The sequence below is a fragment of the Neofelis nebulosa genome, chromosome 1 (assembly GCF_028018385.1).
Source record: "Neofelis nebulosa isolate mNeoNeb1 chromosome 1, mNeoNeb1.pri, whole genome shotgun sequence".
NCBI lineage: Eukaryota > Metazoa > Chordata > Mammalia > Carnivora > Felidae > Neofelis > Neofelis nebulosa.
This window is the reverse complement of record NC_080782.1, coordinates 111,296,763-111,313,688: the sequence shown is the minus strand read 5'-3', so window position 1 is coordinate 111,313,688 and position 16,926 is coordinate 111,296,763. Positions and strand designations below refer to the sequence as shown.

The window sequence follows — 16,926 nt, the reverse complement described above, 5'->3', positions numbered from 1 at the left end:
TGGTTACACAGGTTTTTCAGTTAATATAAACATGAAATAAGAGGGGCCTGGATGAGAGTGGTGGTGCAAACATTAAAATAAAAGGAACAGATCAGAGTGTATTTTTGGTGTTGAAAAGTTGGCACTGTTGGGGAGGGAGCCAGTAGTAAAGTCAATTTATATTTTTAAAAAATAGTCTTAAAAATTTTCACTTGTGGCTCACAGCTCCTTAGGGCAACGGCTGCTGCTTGGGTGCAGAGGTGAGTGAGCTGTGAGCCTAGCTGGCTTGCACAGAGCCATGGCCCAGCACCACCACCCCACTGCCTCCCATGGCTTTGCATCCCAGATGCAGTGCAGGTGCTGAGTCGCCCCTGCCAGAATGGTGGTGAAGTTTTTCCCCAGGCCAGAGAGTGCTCTGGAGTTCCTGGGACCAAGTGTTCATAGCCTTATGGGAATGGTACCCAAATCCCTATAGCAAATGTGTCTTGACAGAAGACCCAGTGCACCTGCAGGTGACCTCTGACCAAAAGCTCCTATCCTAGCATCTCCTGACAGAGACCAATAGGGTACCCTGCTGGGCCCAGTGACTGTTTCCTACCAGTGTTGCTCACTCAGTGTACATCCTAGAGGATTCTGTTGTAGAATAGCAGAACCAGACTGACCGCACCCAGCTGATGGTGGAGGAGGAGCAATGCATTTGCTGTGTGAATTCTATTAAAAGCGACTGGACTGAAATCCAGCAGGAAGCCTGGGTCTCTAGCTTATTTGGTGTCTCTAGAACTGTCCACAATCATCCGCCTTTTCTTCTTTTGCCAGAAATTTGGCCTTGCCCAGTTCAGAAGTAGTGTGGCTAAGATTGTGAAAGGATTTCAATACATCTTGGAGCTGCACAGTGAGACCCCTTCCAAAACCCTTGCTGAGACAGTCAAGGAAGCCAAGGAGGAGACAAAGCAGAAGGCACTGGCAGCTATATAGAGGGCTAATGACCTTGCCAGCAAGGCAACCACCAGGCAGCAGCAGTTTGTGTGGCTAGCCCAAGCCCTGATGCAGTAAGACACCTGACCATCTGGCTCAAATCCCTGTGCCCTTTATACCTTATACTTTATTATCTTTTTAAGTTTATTTATTTTGAGAGAGAGTACATGCACACACGTGTGTTTGTGTGGGCGGGGGAGGGACAGAGAGAGAGGGAGGGAAAGAATCCCAAGCAGACTCCATGTTGTCAGTGCAGAGTGCAGCACAGGACTCCATCCCAAGAATGGTGAGATCATGACCTAAGGCCACATCAAGAGTCACATGCTTAACTGACTGAGCCACCAGGTGCCCCACCTTGTACTTTATTAAGTCAACTTCCAGGGAACCTGGGTGGCTCAGTCAGTTAAGTCTCTGACTCTTGATCTCCACTCAAGCCATGATCTCATGGTTCATGAGATCAAGCCCCATGTAGCTGTTAGCGCAGAGCCTGCTTGGGATTCTCTCTCTCCCTTTCTCTCTCTGCCCCTCCCCTGCTTGCATTCTTTCTCTCTCTCTCAAAATAAATAAATAAACTTTTTAAAAAAAAAAGTCAACTTCCAAAATTTTTTTCTCATTTGTGATATAAAACATAGCATTTGTCAACCTAAACATAAAAATGTAGTGTTAAGTATATTCATATTGTGAAAACAACTGAAGTTTTTAAATTAGGAAATGAGTAAAATGATAGTACTATCAAAGGATTTCAGAGATTTGAAAGGAAAAGCAGTAGAAGATAGGGAGAGATGGATTTCATAACTACTGATGGAACAGGCAAGATCATAGTTTTCCAAAGTCTTGGGGAGCCAATAAAATAGTGCTGGAAAGATGATTTGCAAGGCAGGAATATAGTTAACAGTGAGGAGAAGGTCATACACCTAGGCACTGGACATCAGCATTAGACCACAGACAGGTCTCAGAGTATGGGGATAAGGTCTGTCTTTTTACCAAGAATAGCCTGTGTCTAGGCAGGTAATAACAGTTAGTTATAATATTTATGAGCAGTGATTGGTCTTTCCCTGCCTTAAAAAATTGGACTCAAATTAGGATTTCAGGAGAAATTTCTAGAACTGAGATGCAGGGCATAGACCAAGGGACAAAAACACTTTGCTACTTAATTGGTACCAGCAAGAAAAGTGACTTCATAGTGACCAATTTGCTTGAGCAATCATACATGTTTCTCCTGCTTCAGCACAAAATTTCCTTAAATGGAAACTTACAGGGATTACCATAAAGATAGGACTTTAAGGATTAGATATTAAAGACACATTACAGGAAGATATAGAACTCTCTATCACAGAAGCATAAGGACATCCAAGTGAAGCATTGCTTCAAATAAAAGTTCATGATTAGAGCTCATTAAGTGATTAGAGTTATAGATGTTGTCCTAGTAGTTTTCATCATAGAGATAAAAGTCAAAATAATTGGAGCTGTACCCACCTGTATCACTGGTGTAACTTTAACGAGCCACTGCAAAATAGCAATGGACCTTGTCATTATTATCAACAAATATTTGAGTGTTCCCCTGCATGTAGGGCAAGATCCAAATTCCATAGGACAAGGCAGATGTTTATCAACTCTGAAGACAGGAGGGAAATATTTGAAGTATTGCTTTGTATTAGCATTCTTTTATTTGCCTTGGAAGCCACAGTGAAAGACTTAATGCTTCTATATGTTTTAGTATTATAACAAGTTTCCAACCTACAAATTACTTGAATTCCAAAAGTTCTATGTAAGCAGCTCGTTTAAATTCAACACATTTTCCATTGAAATTGTGTTATAAATGGTAGTTAGTTTTCATAATAGTTCACATCCCTTTTAATCCACAGTTCATGTGAATTGCTGCACATTAGCAAAAACACATACTGGTTAGCAATGGAATCAAGAGAGATGCAATAACTCTACAGGTTTTAAAAGGAGAGATGGAGAAAAAATATGTATATCTGTGAGGAAAAAAATTGTTTTCAAATAGATTTCACTCAGCTGAAAAATTTTAGATCATGACCTGAGCATGATCTATTGGATCATCAATAGATAAGCATCATCTATTGGATCCCTTTGCAGCCAATAGATGGTGCTGTTGTCACGCAATAGTTGGGTTGCTCTTAATTCTCAAGACAAAGGGAGGTTGTGGGAAGTATATGCAAAGTGGTTTTAAACTGTGTTGTTAAAGGAAGCAGAAAAAAAATAAGAGAGGCAGTATGAACTTGGTTATATGTGGATGATATCGACACATCAGGTTTTGTAGCAAAGAAGGTGACTCTCCTGGTATATTTTCTTAAATTTCTGTGTGAAAATTAGATATAATTGAAAGCACACCTTTTCTTATCCATAATATTTTCTTTGAGATTTAGTTTACTCAATGATCAAAAATAAAGATGGTTGTGAGAATTAAACAAGAAAAAAAGTGTCTAGTAAGTGTCATACATATAATTGTTGCTCAACAAATATGTTTCTGTTTATATCCTAAATGAGTCAGATACAATTAATAAACTATAGTAACATAATGTTATTGATATATTGCAAAATTAGACTAAAATAGAGGCACCTATGTGGCTCAGTCAATGAAGCGTTCACCTCTTGATTTTGGCTCAGGTCATGATCTCATGGGTTCATGAATTGGAGCCTCATATTGGGTTTTGAGCTGACAGCATGGAACCTGCTTGGGATTCTCTCTCCCTCTCTCTCTGCCCCTCCCCTGCTTACTCTCTATCTCTCAAAATAAATAAAAATAAACTTAAAAAATAGACTAAAATATGTGATCTCTGGAATCTTATAAAGAAGTAGGAAAGATGTTAAGCTTTGTCATTTATTGCTAAGAATAAAAAATTTTTAAGGCTGATTAGTTCATTCTTTTGTTGGTAAATATCCTGATATGCATTTACCAAGTACACCCTTGAGTAGATGTAGTCTACTTTACACACAATATATTTGGAGATACCCATCTTAAAGATTACCATTTTGCAGATCTTCACTATTTGTGACTATAGTCTTAACCTTTTTGAACATTGGTGGAAAATAAGAAATAAGTAGGGAAAAATAGCAGGATGAATGCTCTTTATTGCAACCTTCACAAGCAAAATAGAACCAACCTTTCCTTTTTATGCTTCTATAGCCTTCCTTTTGGTGAAGTTACAGTTTATTAGCATGCCTTTCCGCCAAGAGAACTGAAGTAGAGAGCGTAGGTAAAATTTATGTCATCCAATTTTATTAGTTATTAGCCAAGGTAAAGTTTTATTGTAGAGAAAGTTAAAACTAATGACTAAAATAATGGGATACTATAAATAAATTGCTCTTACTAGAATTACTTTATCCTTTCCTTTCCTAACTGTCTTTTCATTGCTCAGGTTGGTCTCAGACTACCTCAATTTCTACCTCTTCCCTAGATCTCTAGGTTTGACGGGCGGAAGGAAGTAGTTGAGAATGCCTGTCCAGTGAAGGCCTGCTTCCTTAAGGACCTGTGAATCCAAGAATTGTTCCTCTGTCTTTTCTATACAGACATTTTTCTCTCTTCCTAAGGACTTCTTGCTCCCAAGTGAGAGAATGATTTCTCGGTCAACTCTTCTTGTCTAAACACTGGAAGCAGACCTTAAGTCACACTCTAGCCTTAAATCATAGCTCCACATGTGAATATGAAGTAGGCCTTGTATTTCCTTGGGCTGTGGAATTGCAGGGAAAATCCTGCATTGTCTTCCACCTGATTACTTAGGAGTTTGTGACAGATTCTTTGATAACTCTGTGACAAACAGGGGTAGAGAAAGAAGCAAAATACATGATGGTCTTTCTGCCATCCATAAGATCTTGGTTTTGTTTAGGGAACCAGTACATGTTCTTGAATGCATTTCACAGTCTCAAAAGTGTGATACTGGGTCTGAATCCAAGATTTTCACAGGGCTCCTTGGAGCTTGAGGAGTGTGAGTAGGTTGCCTTCAGGGAAGGGAAGGGGAGAAAAGATGAAGTGGTATTGTGGACCCCTGCCTCAACTATAGAAGCTCTGCTTTGAACAGTTTCATAAATTCAGCCTCTGCTGAAGATATTTTTAAAGAAAAGAGTTTGAAAATTATTGACCCTTCAACCTCTTTTTTTTTTTTTCAACGTTTTTTTTTTTTTGACCCTTCAACCTCTTAACAGCTGAAACCAATATTATACTCAGGAATCTGGTTCACAATTACTGGGGTAGTTCCCGTTAAGCTGATGAATATCACAGTTCATTAGATGATTATGTGATCAAAATATATTTCTATTCATTAATGATAAGTAGTGCCTGATGGTAACTAAATTAAACAGATTAATGAAGGTTATTACTAATTTTATGGATTAATAAATATATATATATTTTAAATTAAGACTAATGCACCGCAAAATGTACTCTATTTATTTTCACTGAATTAGCCATATTTGAAACTGTCATATAGTCTGTGAATTAGTAGCTAATAGTGCAATCTGTGACTCTTTTATGATCTTTGATAAAATGACCAAGTACTACTTGATTTCTATAAAACTATTTGGATCTAGAAATCAATCAAATAATCAGCCATATCTTCTATATTTCAAATCTGAAAATAAAGTTTGGGGTAAGCCCAAGCTTTACAAGTGATCTAATTTTCTAATTATCTAAATTCTAATAATATTTGCCACTGTTTGTTTATTCCTTTAGTTTCTCTTTTTACCTCCCTATTGATATCCCCATTTGTTCAAGTTAGACTCTCAAAGTGAAAATCAAATACAGTACTTAATTATATTGGTTTATACTTAAGTATGTGCTAATTTTGAGAGGAGAAAATATTACCCCTTTTTAAGGATGAACCAGATTGGAATTTGCTTGCTTTGTATAGTGATTGTCACTAAAAATAAAATGAGTTTTCAGTCATAAATTTCCTCACTGGACTCTTTAAACTCTGGAATTTCCATATGATATATCTTAAAGCATATGTGATTTAGCTAAACATTATTTTATTTTATGTTTTTTATGTATTTATGTATGTATGTATGTATTTATTTTGAGAGAGAGAGTAACTCCAATAAGTTACACATTGGAGGTAATTTAGCCTTACAAATTCTAACAAAGAATTGTAGAATATATTAGGTGAAAAAAATACTTTGAAAAACTGATTTCCTACACATCAATCAAAACCTAAAATGGCTGCATATGTTGTATTTCTTCATGGAATAAACAGTCATGAATCTATCATTTGAATTTTTTCCTTTTTAATGTTTACCTTTTTTGGAGCAAATGTAATTACAGCTGTACTTTTTCTCAGGGTTGAAAATTCCTTGCGGTTTGGAAAATAAATGATTTTTACACAAAAATGTTTGATTCCCACAACAATAGGAAGTAAAAGCAGTAAAATCCTAGACATTTCTAGGACCCACATGCTTGATTTGGGGATGCACTCAGAAAACCTATTTAACTTTTTATTGTAAATCATCCTAGATTAATGTAATAGATTATTCAATATATATTTGTTGGCTAAATAACATATTTTTAGAACTTTAAGTTTTTGTTTATATATAAGATTGTTAGGGAACAATAGATAAGAGTTTATTGTTCAAGCAGAAAGCACAAGCACAAATTTGCATTAGGTACATCTTTTTTTCTTAAATTATGATATTCTTCATATGTACTTTCAGACTTCACTTTTGTAAATTGTATTTATGGCTTTTAAAAATTAATGAAGTCAGATTTAAACAGTTTATTTTGGATTTTCTAAGATAGAAGCAGAGATTCCTTATGGGAAACCTGTAAGTATGGAGAAGCTAATAAGATTTTAGATAATCCATTGAACTAGTTGGCCATTTTACAAATTCTGAAAGCTTATCTGGAAGGCCTCTTTAATTGGTTTTTAAAAAAGTATTACCTGCTGAGACCTGCTGAGATAGTCATCCATGCTCATATAAATATATGTAGAATATGTCAAATTATAGAATCATCACATTTTCAAGCAGAAATGCCTCATTTGATCACTATAGGAAAATAGTAGGTTATGATTATGAGTAAAATGTTAGTTTTTAACTGGATATCTGTAATGATACTGTACGCAAATTTGTAAATGCTGATTTTAAAATCTTAAATGGGAAATGCTTAACGGTGGAAGTTAGTAAAAATGCTTAGGTTCAAATTCTAGCTGTACTACTTTAATTGGCTATGTACATTTGGATAAGCTAATCATCCAGTGTCTTTTTTTCCTCATCTATAAAAGATGTTTTAAAGGCAAGAGATAATATATGGAGACACATAAATACTTCTTAACATAGCAGGCTCTTAATAAGCAACTTTGGTTGTAATAAGTAACTTTGGTCAGATAATACTTTAAGTCATATGTGAAAATGACTTTCAGCTTAAGAATTCTTAGTACTCTTAACTAAGGTTTTTTTTAATTTACAATGCTTCAGCATAATAAGGTTAAAATTCCCCAAATCTAACCAATAGAGTATGTGGTTCTTGTCTTTCAGTAGCCCTCACTTTCATGTATTATGCACCAACACTTCTAAGCCTCTTGTTGTATGCAAAATTCAGTCTTTTATATATCACCAGACAGACTGATTTAGAAATATCACCTGGTTGCACTGATCACTGCCACTGGGGCCAGACATGAGTCAGACAGAGAGGATCTTAAACTTGGCCATCTTACCACCATTTCTTCAAGCCAGAGGCTCTTGTCAGGCATCAGAAAAGTCTCAATCTTGTTTACTTGCAGGGGGGAGAGCTATCTCAGAGATGTGGCACCTCAACCCAACCTCTTTTTCCACCCCAAAGTCACCTCCAAATGCATTAGTCTCCCCTTGCACTGTCCCACCTGTGGGAAATATTAGGCTGGAAGTAGATGGTTGGAAACATCACCAAGGATTATGTGTGCTTATGGGTCACAACCAATATAGGCCTCCACCTTTAATTTGGTAATGGTAGAAGAAAATCCTGCCTCCATTGTGATAGATACCTAATGAGTTTTGAAGCTCCAAAATTTAAAAATTAAAGCCTGCCCAAATATCTTCTCTGGCCTATGAGGATGCATTAGGGAAGGAGCAGTGGTCTAGAAAAGGAGAGATGCCTAAGCCTGCTGTTTAATTCTTCAGGAGACTTGGTGTCACCTGTCTGTGACTGGCACCTGTCAAGGGTCTTACCTACAGGGTAACTAAGACCATAAAATGACAATATTTATAGGTACCAAATTAGAAATTTTGTAATTCCTAACCCAACCATCTTTTAATATGTAAGTCTTGTTCAACTTTCAGATGTGTAAGAACACCATATTTGCAGAGGAAAGGGGAATTATTTCCAAATAAAAACAAAACCAAAATCCTCTTCCATTATGGATGCTTACTGGAGCTCGTCTTTATCTTGATGGTTACAAAATGATGGTATTTCAGCTCTGGCCCTTGTTCTATACATTTATTATTCAGCACTGTGGTAAAGCAATAGCTCTTTTATCTCCCCCAATTTATTTTTTTTATCCATCTATTTATCTATATCTTTTAGTGGTTTGGCTTTATGGATTCCTTTGTTTTCCTAGTAGAACATTTAGTTCTCAAGCATTTTGGTCTCAGGATCTCTTTCACTCTTCACAATTATTGACAGACCTTGTTTATAAGATATGTATTAATATTTATATTGAAACTAAAACCAAATTTTTAATTATTTTAATATTCTTTAAAATTAAAACTAGTAAACCTATTACATAAAGAAAATATTTTTTGTTGTTTACATAAAGAATATATATTTTATTTATTTATTTATTTATTTATTCATTCATTCATTCATTCATTCATTCTTTTGAGAGAGAGAGAGAGAGTGTGCGCGCATGTGCCCTGGTAGGGGCAGAGGGAGAGGAAAAGAGAGAATTTTAAGCAGGCTTCACACCTAGGGCAGAGCCTACTGTGGAGCTCAATCTCAGGATCATGAGATCATGACTTAAGCTGGAATCAGGAGTTAGATGCTTAACTGGCTGAGCCACCCAGGCGACCCCCCAAAAATATATTTTTGATCAGAAATAATGATACATACCCAAACAGAAACATTTAGAGAAAGGGGTAGCATTGCTTTATGTTTTACAAATCTCCCTGATGTCTAACTTAATAAAAAGATAGCTGGATTTTTTCATATCTGCTTCTTTATTCAGTCTGTTGGTATATCACATACATGTAGCTTCTAGAAAACTCTATGTTCACAAAGAATGGAAGTGAAAAAGGCAAATAATGTTCTTAGTATTGTTACTAAAATAGTGTTGGCCTCTCATTCCCTTTAAAAAGGTAACATATTGTTGGGGTGCCTGGATGGCTCAGTCGGTTGAGCATCCGACTTTGGCTCAGGTCATGATCTCACAGTTGGTGAGTTCAAGCCCTACATCGGGCTCTGTGCTGACAGCTCAGAGCCTGGAGCCTGCTTCGGATTCTGTGTCTCCCTCACTCTACCCTTTCCCCGCTCATGCTCTCTCTCTGTCTCTCAAAAATGAATAAATGTTGAAAAAAAAAAAGGTAAAATATTGTCATTTCTGCTATCTTTAAATCCATATACCACTGACCATTATGATCCACTTGGATTCAAACTTTTGTTTTGGCTGGTTTTTTTTTAATTTTTTTATTATTATGTTTATTTTGAGAGAGAGAGAGACAGAGTACGAGTGGGAGAGGGGCAGAGAGAGAGGGAGACAGAATCCGAAGCAAGGTTCTAGGCTCTGAGCTGTCAGCACACAGCCTGACATGGGGCTGGAACCCATGAGTGTGAGATCATGCCCTGAATCTAAGTCAGATGCTCAACCAACTGAGCCACCCAGGTGAACCCTGTTTTGACTGTTTTATTAATTACTTTAATTAAAGTAATTAAATATAATTAAAATTTTGCATTGTTTTACATAATAATCCTCACTGAGCACCAGTGTCAATTGTTTATTGTTGTATTAGGACTTATTAAGCCAATACGTGTATTAGATTAATGTTTTTGTTATCAAATTAATTTTTAAATGTAAATTAGACCCTAAAGTTTTTGCACCTGACCAGGTACTTAAATTTGATCTGTTTGTAAAGATGGAAATTTTTTGCTGTGATAAGTAGGATTATCTTTACAACTATTATATGAAAGCATATTAGTACAAATAAGTGTACAATTTGTGTATAATTTCTTATTCATTGAGAGGGATAGACTTCATTCCCAGTTCTTAAAAATTATGGAAGTAGGACTTATTACAAAGAATGGAGTAGTTTTAAAACAATTTATTTGGGGGCAAGAACTTACATCTGATTACAAAAAATTTATTCAATAAACTAATAGCCTTATTTTGTATATGTAATTTTTTATGTATCTTTGATGTCTTCTATTTATAAATAAGATTTTCTCAGCAATTATCAAGGAATTAGCTAAACTAACTCATGTGTTACTCTGTCTTTTCATTTATACACAAATAAGTATTGCTTATGATTTTTAAAAATCTTGGGAGACCTTAAATTGATAGACCTAAGAGATAAGAGATAGGATGTTAATTTTTTTATCACAGACATTGAAACATACTTGTATTATATATGCCTTTAGTGGTGGTACTGAGACTGGTAAACCTCTTTATCCTCTTCTCTGCTAAATTTTTTGATGAACATTTAAAAGCTTATAGAACACACACCTACCTTCAGAAGACAATTTGTTAGCATTTTGTGTTTTACATGGTAGTTTTCCTTTCTGTACTTGTGATTGCTAAAAGGACATATATCTTCATATTCAGATGAGAGCTATATGAAGGCACAGGTATTTTGATTCTTCCAAACATTTTAAAAATTGTCATGTAAACATACTTTAGTGTATGCTAAATTTATGATAACTTTTGTTATTACTTGTTTATATATATAGATACAAATAGCATTTTAGTAAAGACACTTAGATATTTTGAGCCTCTACTATGAGAGCAATGCACCTCTCATTGTTACAGGCTCCTTTTACTCTGACTCTTGTCCCTACAACTAGAGGCTTTACTGCTAATACCTTGACTTACTGTTAATTTATTGGGTAAGGTAAGCAAAAGGTTAGTGCCTTTTATAAAACTTGGGGAACCTCTGTGTTAAGATTAAATCAGCTTGATTCAGTAAGTCCATAATGAAATGCAGAATTTCCCTAACCCCAGGGGCGCCTGGGTGGCGCAGTCGGTTAAGCGTCCGACTTCAGCCAGGTCACGATCTCGCGGTCCGTGAGTTCGAGCCCCGCGTCAGGCTCTGGGCTGATGGCTCGGAGCCTGGAGCCTGTTTCCGATTCTGTGTCTCCCTCTCTCTCTGCCTCTCCCCCGTTCATGCTCTGTCTCTCTCTGTCCCAAAAATAAATAAAAAATGTTGAAAAAAAAATTAAAAAAAAAAAAAAAGAATTTCCCTAACCCCATACTTCACAGTTCTTACCTATTGATGGCTTGTCCATGAAATCTCAGCCTTTCACTTATTATTACTAAGGCAAAGGAAATAGCACTAGTCACTCATTCTTCTTAGGCTATCCTTTTGTGGCTTCCTTTCTCCTGCATACTCCGAGGAATTTCCTTGGTCTGCAATTGAAGGAATTTTTAGTTGGTAGAATTTCAGGCAGAGATTTGCAACAAGGTCATTTTGCTTAATTATGTCATTCAGTCTATTTAGCATAGTGTAAGGTTGGTCATGGAGTGGGAAGAGAAAGTAGTATTTTGTAAAGGCCAGATTTCTCTCCCTGACTAGTGTAATTATTGTTAAGCCATGCTCCTCCCCTTATATTTACTCACCATGGTCTTCTCTGTTTCAGCTTGCATTCCCTGAGTAGGCAGGCACACTCACTAACTTTTGGGAATTACCAACTTCACCTGGTTTCCCTAGGCTCAAAGGCTCACTGAGAAGGGAACATGTTTTGAAACCACCAGTTTGACAAAGCTGCTTTGAAGGATATAATTGAGACTGTGGAAACAGAAGAAAATAGCAGATAGTTTTATATCTTTTATATGAACCTAAAATACCTGTTAATCAAATTTTTATTATTGAGAAAAGTAAGCCTATTGCATTCTCATCCCATCCCTGATTCCTCTACACCTTTTTCTTTACTGCTCCATTTGCTTTCTTGTTTCTACACTGCTACCATCCTGTACCAGTGTGATCTCACATTCGTAATTCCCCAGTTTTTGCCTTCTTAATTGAGATCCGGTAAAAGGTAATCACTCACATAGGTCATAGAATCGAACCCATGAGTTGGTTCCCTTGGGTTTGCCAGTATACTGTGGCGGTGGGGTGGCAGCAGGATCTTGTGGTTCCTTACATAGTAGGGGGTGTGAGTAGCTGTTCCCTTGGGCACTCATAGCAGCCGCTGGCACCTCTAATACAAATACTTGTAGAATTTGAAGGAGTTGAACACTGTTGATTATTAAAATGGTTTTTTGTATGTATTTTTTTTTTTTGGCCATTTGTGCCCTAAGATTAATTAGTTCCTTTTTTTTTTTAACAAAATCTACATTTATTCTACCAAAATTAATTTTGCATGCTATGGTAGAAAATTTAAAATTTTTGTAGTAAGTTTAGAATTTGCTTTTTCTTTAAAAAAATTTTTTTTTTTGTTTATTTTAGAGACAGAGAATAGAGCACAGGCAGGGTCGGGGCATAGAGAGAGGGAGACAGAATCTGAAACAGGCTCCAGGCTCTGAGCTGTCAAGCAGAGAGCCTGACATGGGGCTTGAACCCATGAACCATGAGATCCTAACCTGAGCTGAAGTCGGACGCTCAATGAACTGAGCCACCCAGGCCCCTAGAATTTGCTTTTTCTAACAAAACTAACTCTAAATGGAATCTCTTCTTTGTCCTGATAATTCTTTTACCAAATGAGGAGGTGTGAAATATCCAAAGAGAAAATATTACTTGTAGTAACTACTGTGTCATGACTTCCTTTAAAAATAAGGTAATCACAGGGCGCCTGGGTGGCTCAGTCGGTTAAGCGTCCGACTTCGGCTCAGGTCATGATCTCACGGTTCGTGGGTTCGAGCCCCGCGTCGGGCTCTGTGCTGACAGCTCAGAGCTTGGAGCCTGTTTCAGATTCTGTGTCTCCTTCTCTCTGTGACCCTCCCCCGTTCATGCTCTGTCTCTCTCTGTCTCAAAAATAAATAAACATTAAAAAAAAAAAATTAAAAAAAAAATAAGGTAATCACTTTTGTCTTGTAGGAGAGACTATTCGAGAGAAAAGAATTATAGAAACAGCAAATAAAAGAGAAGTCGACTATGAAGTAGGGGATATCCCAACAGAATGGGAAGGTAAGTTTGTGTTTTTACTAGTATCTTCTGGAAGGCAAATTGTTTATACAAAATTAACAGAAGCAGGTATAATTGTATGTTTATTCTTTTTACAAAAATTTTAGTAATCCGAATCCATGACCTTTTTTAAAGATATTCCATTTCTTTGAACATTGTGAAGGTGTCACACTTCAGTAAGGAAACACATATACAGTGAAAGGAACTTTTTAAAAAAAAATTTTTTATGTTTATTTATTTTTGAGAGAGAGCCAGAGTGTGAGCAGGGTAGGGGAAGAGAGAGAGGGAAACACAGAATCCGAAGCAGGCTCCAGGCTCTGAGCTGTCAACACAGAGCCCGACGTGGGGCTCAAACCACGAGCCGTGGGGTCATGACCTGAGCCAAAGTTGGAGGCCCAACCGACTGAGCCACCCAGGCGCCCCCAGTGAAAGGAACTTTTAAACATTAGCAGAGCTGGTACTAGGGTGAGCTGAGCAAAGCTCCTATAATACAAACTTGACAGAGGCACTCACTTTCATGTGCTGACTGTGCAGTCGCACACTCCCAGAGTTCAAATATTGTTTCTGGCACAGAATACCTACATGAACTTGGGAAAGTAAATTCATTCTTCTCAGTCTTAGTTTACTCTTTTATAAACTGTGAATAATACTTGCTGTTACCATCTGGAATATTTGCTTAACTTAAAATGACCCTGTTAGCTCATCCTCTGTTAAGACAAGGATGGACACTTGATCCCTATCAGGACTTTGGAATTAAGATAAGAGATCAAAGTGAGATATAACAGTAGCAGTCAGTCTTTCAGTATGGCTGGAACAAAAACATATGATTATGGGTAGTTATCTTCAATCTACTATCTAAGCTTTGTTGCAGGAAAAGCTGATCTATTAAGAAGAAAATGGAAACCAGTCTGCAAAAAGAAATAGTGAGACAGAATGTTTCCTAAGTTTCCTGAAAGTTTCCAGTCCTCTCTTCGATTTCTATCTAAATGTAGTTCAGCTGCATATCTGCCTTTGAGTATTAGTGCTACCCCATATCCTTGTTCTAAATTTTCCCTTTTCCCTTACCAGTTCTTTGCCTAGTACCTGACACATGCTAAATGTTCAGTAAATATATATTGAATACGTGAAATCCAGCTTGAATTAGCTTTTGTTATTTGCATCTAAAAGAGCTTTACCTAGAATACCAATATCTTTTTCTTTCTGATTATACTAATATTTATTTTATATCACTTATCACTTACCCAGTATTTACTTGTCTACCTGGTATTATAATCATTGTTTATAATCATTGCTGTTTATAATTATTGTTTATAATTATTATAATTTTTTTTAAATTTTTTTAAATGTTTATTTATTTTGGAGAAAGAGAGACAGAGTGCAAGAAAGGGAGGGGCACAGAGAGAGGGGATACAGAATCTGAAGCAGGCTCCAAGCTCTGAGGCGCCAGCACAGAGCCTGACATGGGGCTCGAACCCACAAACTGTGAGATCATGACCTGAGCTGAAGTCAGATGCTCAACCGACTGAGCCACCCAGGCACCCCATGATCATTATAATGTTCAATCATCACAACAATCCTATGAGGTAGACACTGTAATTATACCCATTTAATAGGGAATCTAAGGTCTAGAAAGATTAGATATACTGCCTATGTTATACGGCTACAAACTGCAAACAGTAGACCTACTGCATCCTGGCAGGTGAAGCATACTCTACTTGTGATAACTATAGGCATTAAGTTACTTTTATGCCAGTATGTGAGTATAAATATTTCTTCGGGATTATCTTTTCTGTTTTACCTTATTAGCTTTGAAAATATCAGAACTATGAGAAAAGAACATAAAAATGGGTAGAGACCAGAGATTTTTTGAAGAAATGCAGAATATAAACTGACAACTTCTAGCAATAATAATTGAGATTTTTTTATTCTAACAGACTTTCCAATGCTATGAGCTACATTCACAATTCTTAAATAATGCCTGTACCTCCTTATGAGTCTATTTTATCATTTTTTCCAAAAATAGTATAGAGTTAAAATGTTTATAAAAATAGAGTTACAAATAAACAAATAGATATTGACTCATTTTTCAAAAACTTTGAGACTTTCAAGGAATTAAAATGAAGTTCTAATGATTTTTTTAATGTTTATTTTTATTTTTGAGAGAGAGAGAGACAGAGACAGAGCACAAGTTGGGGAGGAGAAGAAAGAGAATCCAAAGCAGGCTCCAGGCTCCAAGCTGTCAGCACAGAGCCCAACACAGGGCTCGAACCCATAAACCATGAGATCATAACCTGAGCCGAAGTTGGATGCTTAACTGACTCAGTCACCTAGGAATCCCAGTTCTAATGCTTTTTATGGCTTTGTCCTGATCCAGTAATTCACCATAAGTATCCTGTGAGTCTTACCCTTAACATAAATGTATCAACCAAACACTGAAACTAAAATTATTCTTATAGTGGTACATATCAATTAAATGTAAAAAATAATTCCATACCATGAAAAAGTAAAGTAAAATAAGATACACAACACCCTATATTAAAAAAAAGAAAGGAAAGAGAAAGAAAACTTTTAAAGTAAGTAGTGTCAACACCAAATGAATCTAAAGTATTTTCAGATCCAGATGAATATTTGTCAATTATTAGTAGAGTAGCGGTCCCCGAAATGTATGGGGGATACGTATTAGATGGATGCACTCTTCATTCATTCATTCTTTTAGTAAATATCTGTGGTGGACCTCTGCATTCATAGAGTTTACTTTCTGGACTGGGAGAGTAGGTGGGAGAAAGACAGTAAACCAGACAAATAACTACATAGTATGTTAATGGCCACAGAAAATAAAACAGGAGAGAGGAAATAGGGAGTGTTGGGGAGAGTTTTACAGTTTTAAATACTGTAATGAAAAGGCATTACTGAGGAAATGACTTGGAATAAAGGCAGAAGAAGGAGCTGGTTATGTAGATAAGTAGTAGAGGAGCATTCCTGGAGAGTGAGTGCAAAAGCCCTGAGGCAGGAGCATGCTCAGATGTTTAATGAACAGCAAGGAAGCCAGTGTGATTGGAACAGAACCAGAGGGAAATTAATATATGAAGTTAGAAAAATAAGAGTATACCCAGTCTTGTAGGACCTTATAGATAATTTAAGGACCCTGGCTTTTACTCTGAGTGAGATTGAATGCCATGGAAGGTTTTGAAAAGAGTAGTCATATGCTTTGTTATGTTTAACAGCATCACTCTGGCTGCTGCACTGCAGAGACTTAAGAGGGCACAGGCAAAACATGGAGACAGGAGGCTCCTAATAATTTAGGCAAGGAGTAACTGTGACTTGAACCAGAGTAGGGGTGGGAGTGGGAAGAAGTAGTCGCATTCTGGGTCTTGTAAAAGCAGACCCAGTGGGATTTGCTGATAGATTGGATATGGAATGTAAGAGAAAGGAGAGCAGTCAGTGATGCCTTTTAAGCTCTTGGCCTCACCTGGAAAAAAGGACTGTTTTTCTATGCTGTTGACTCTGAGGGCAATCCTGTGGGAGGAGCAAGTTGGGGCGGGGGGAATGAGATCAATTTTGGAAATGTTAAGTTTGAGATATCTATTAGACATCGAAGGAGAGATAGTAAGTTGTATATAAGCCAAGAATTTAGTGGAAAATTCTGGGCTAGAGATAAAATTTGGGAGTTGACAGCTAATAAATGGTGTTTAGCGTTGGGAGACTGGATGAGTT

General features: G+C 36.8%; 1 protein-coding gene and 1 pseudogene across 1 annotated transcript in view; both read left to right on the top strand.

Moving 5' to 3' along the window:
- The window catches only part of LOC131489123 (PRELI domain-containing protein 1, mitochondrial-like), an 84,268-nt pseudogene extending 83,236 nt beyond the window's left edge, over nucleotides 1-1,032 (top strand).
- NDUFAF2 (NADH:ubiquinone oxidoreductase complex assembly factor 2) overlaps nucleotides 1-16,926 on the top strand; it is a 175,470-nt gene that overhangs the window by 85,596 nt on the left and 72,948 nt on the right. The window contains exon 2 of the mRNA XM_058731769.1: nucleotides 13,126-13,215. Within this exon, the coding sequence (XP_058587752.1) occupies nucleotides 13,126-13,215 (90 nt within the window). The remainder of the gene's footprint in view (nucleotides 1-13,125; nucleotides 13,216-16,926) is intronic.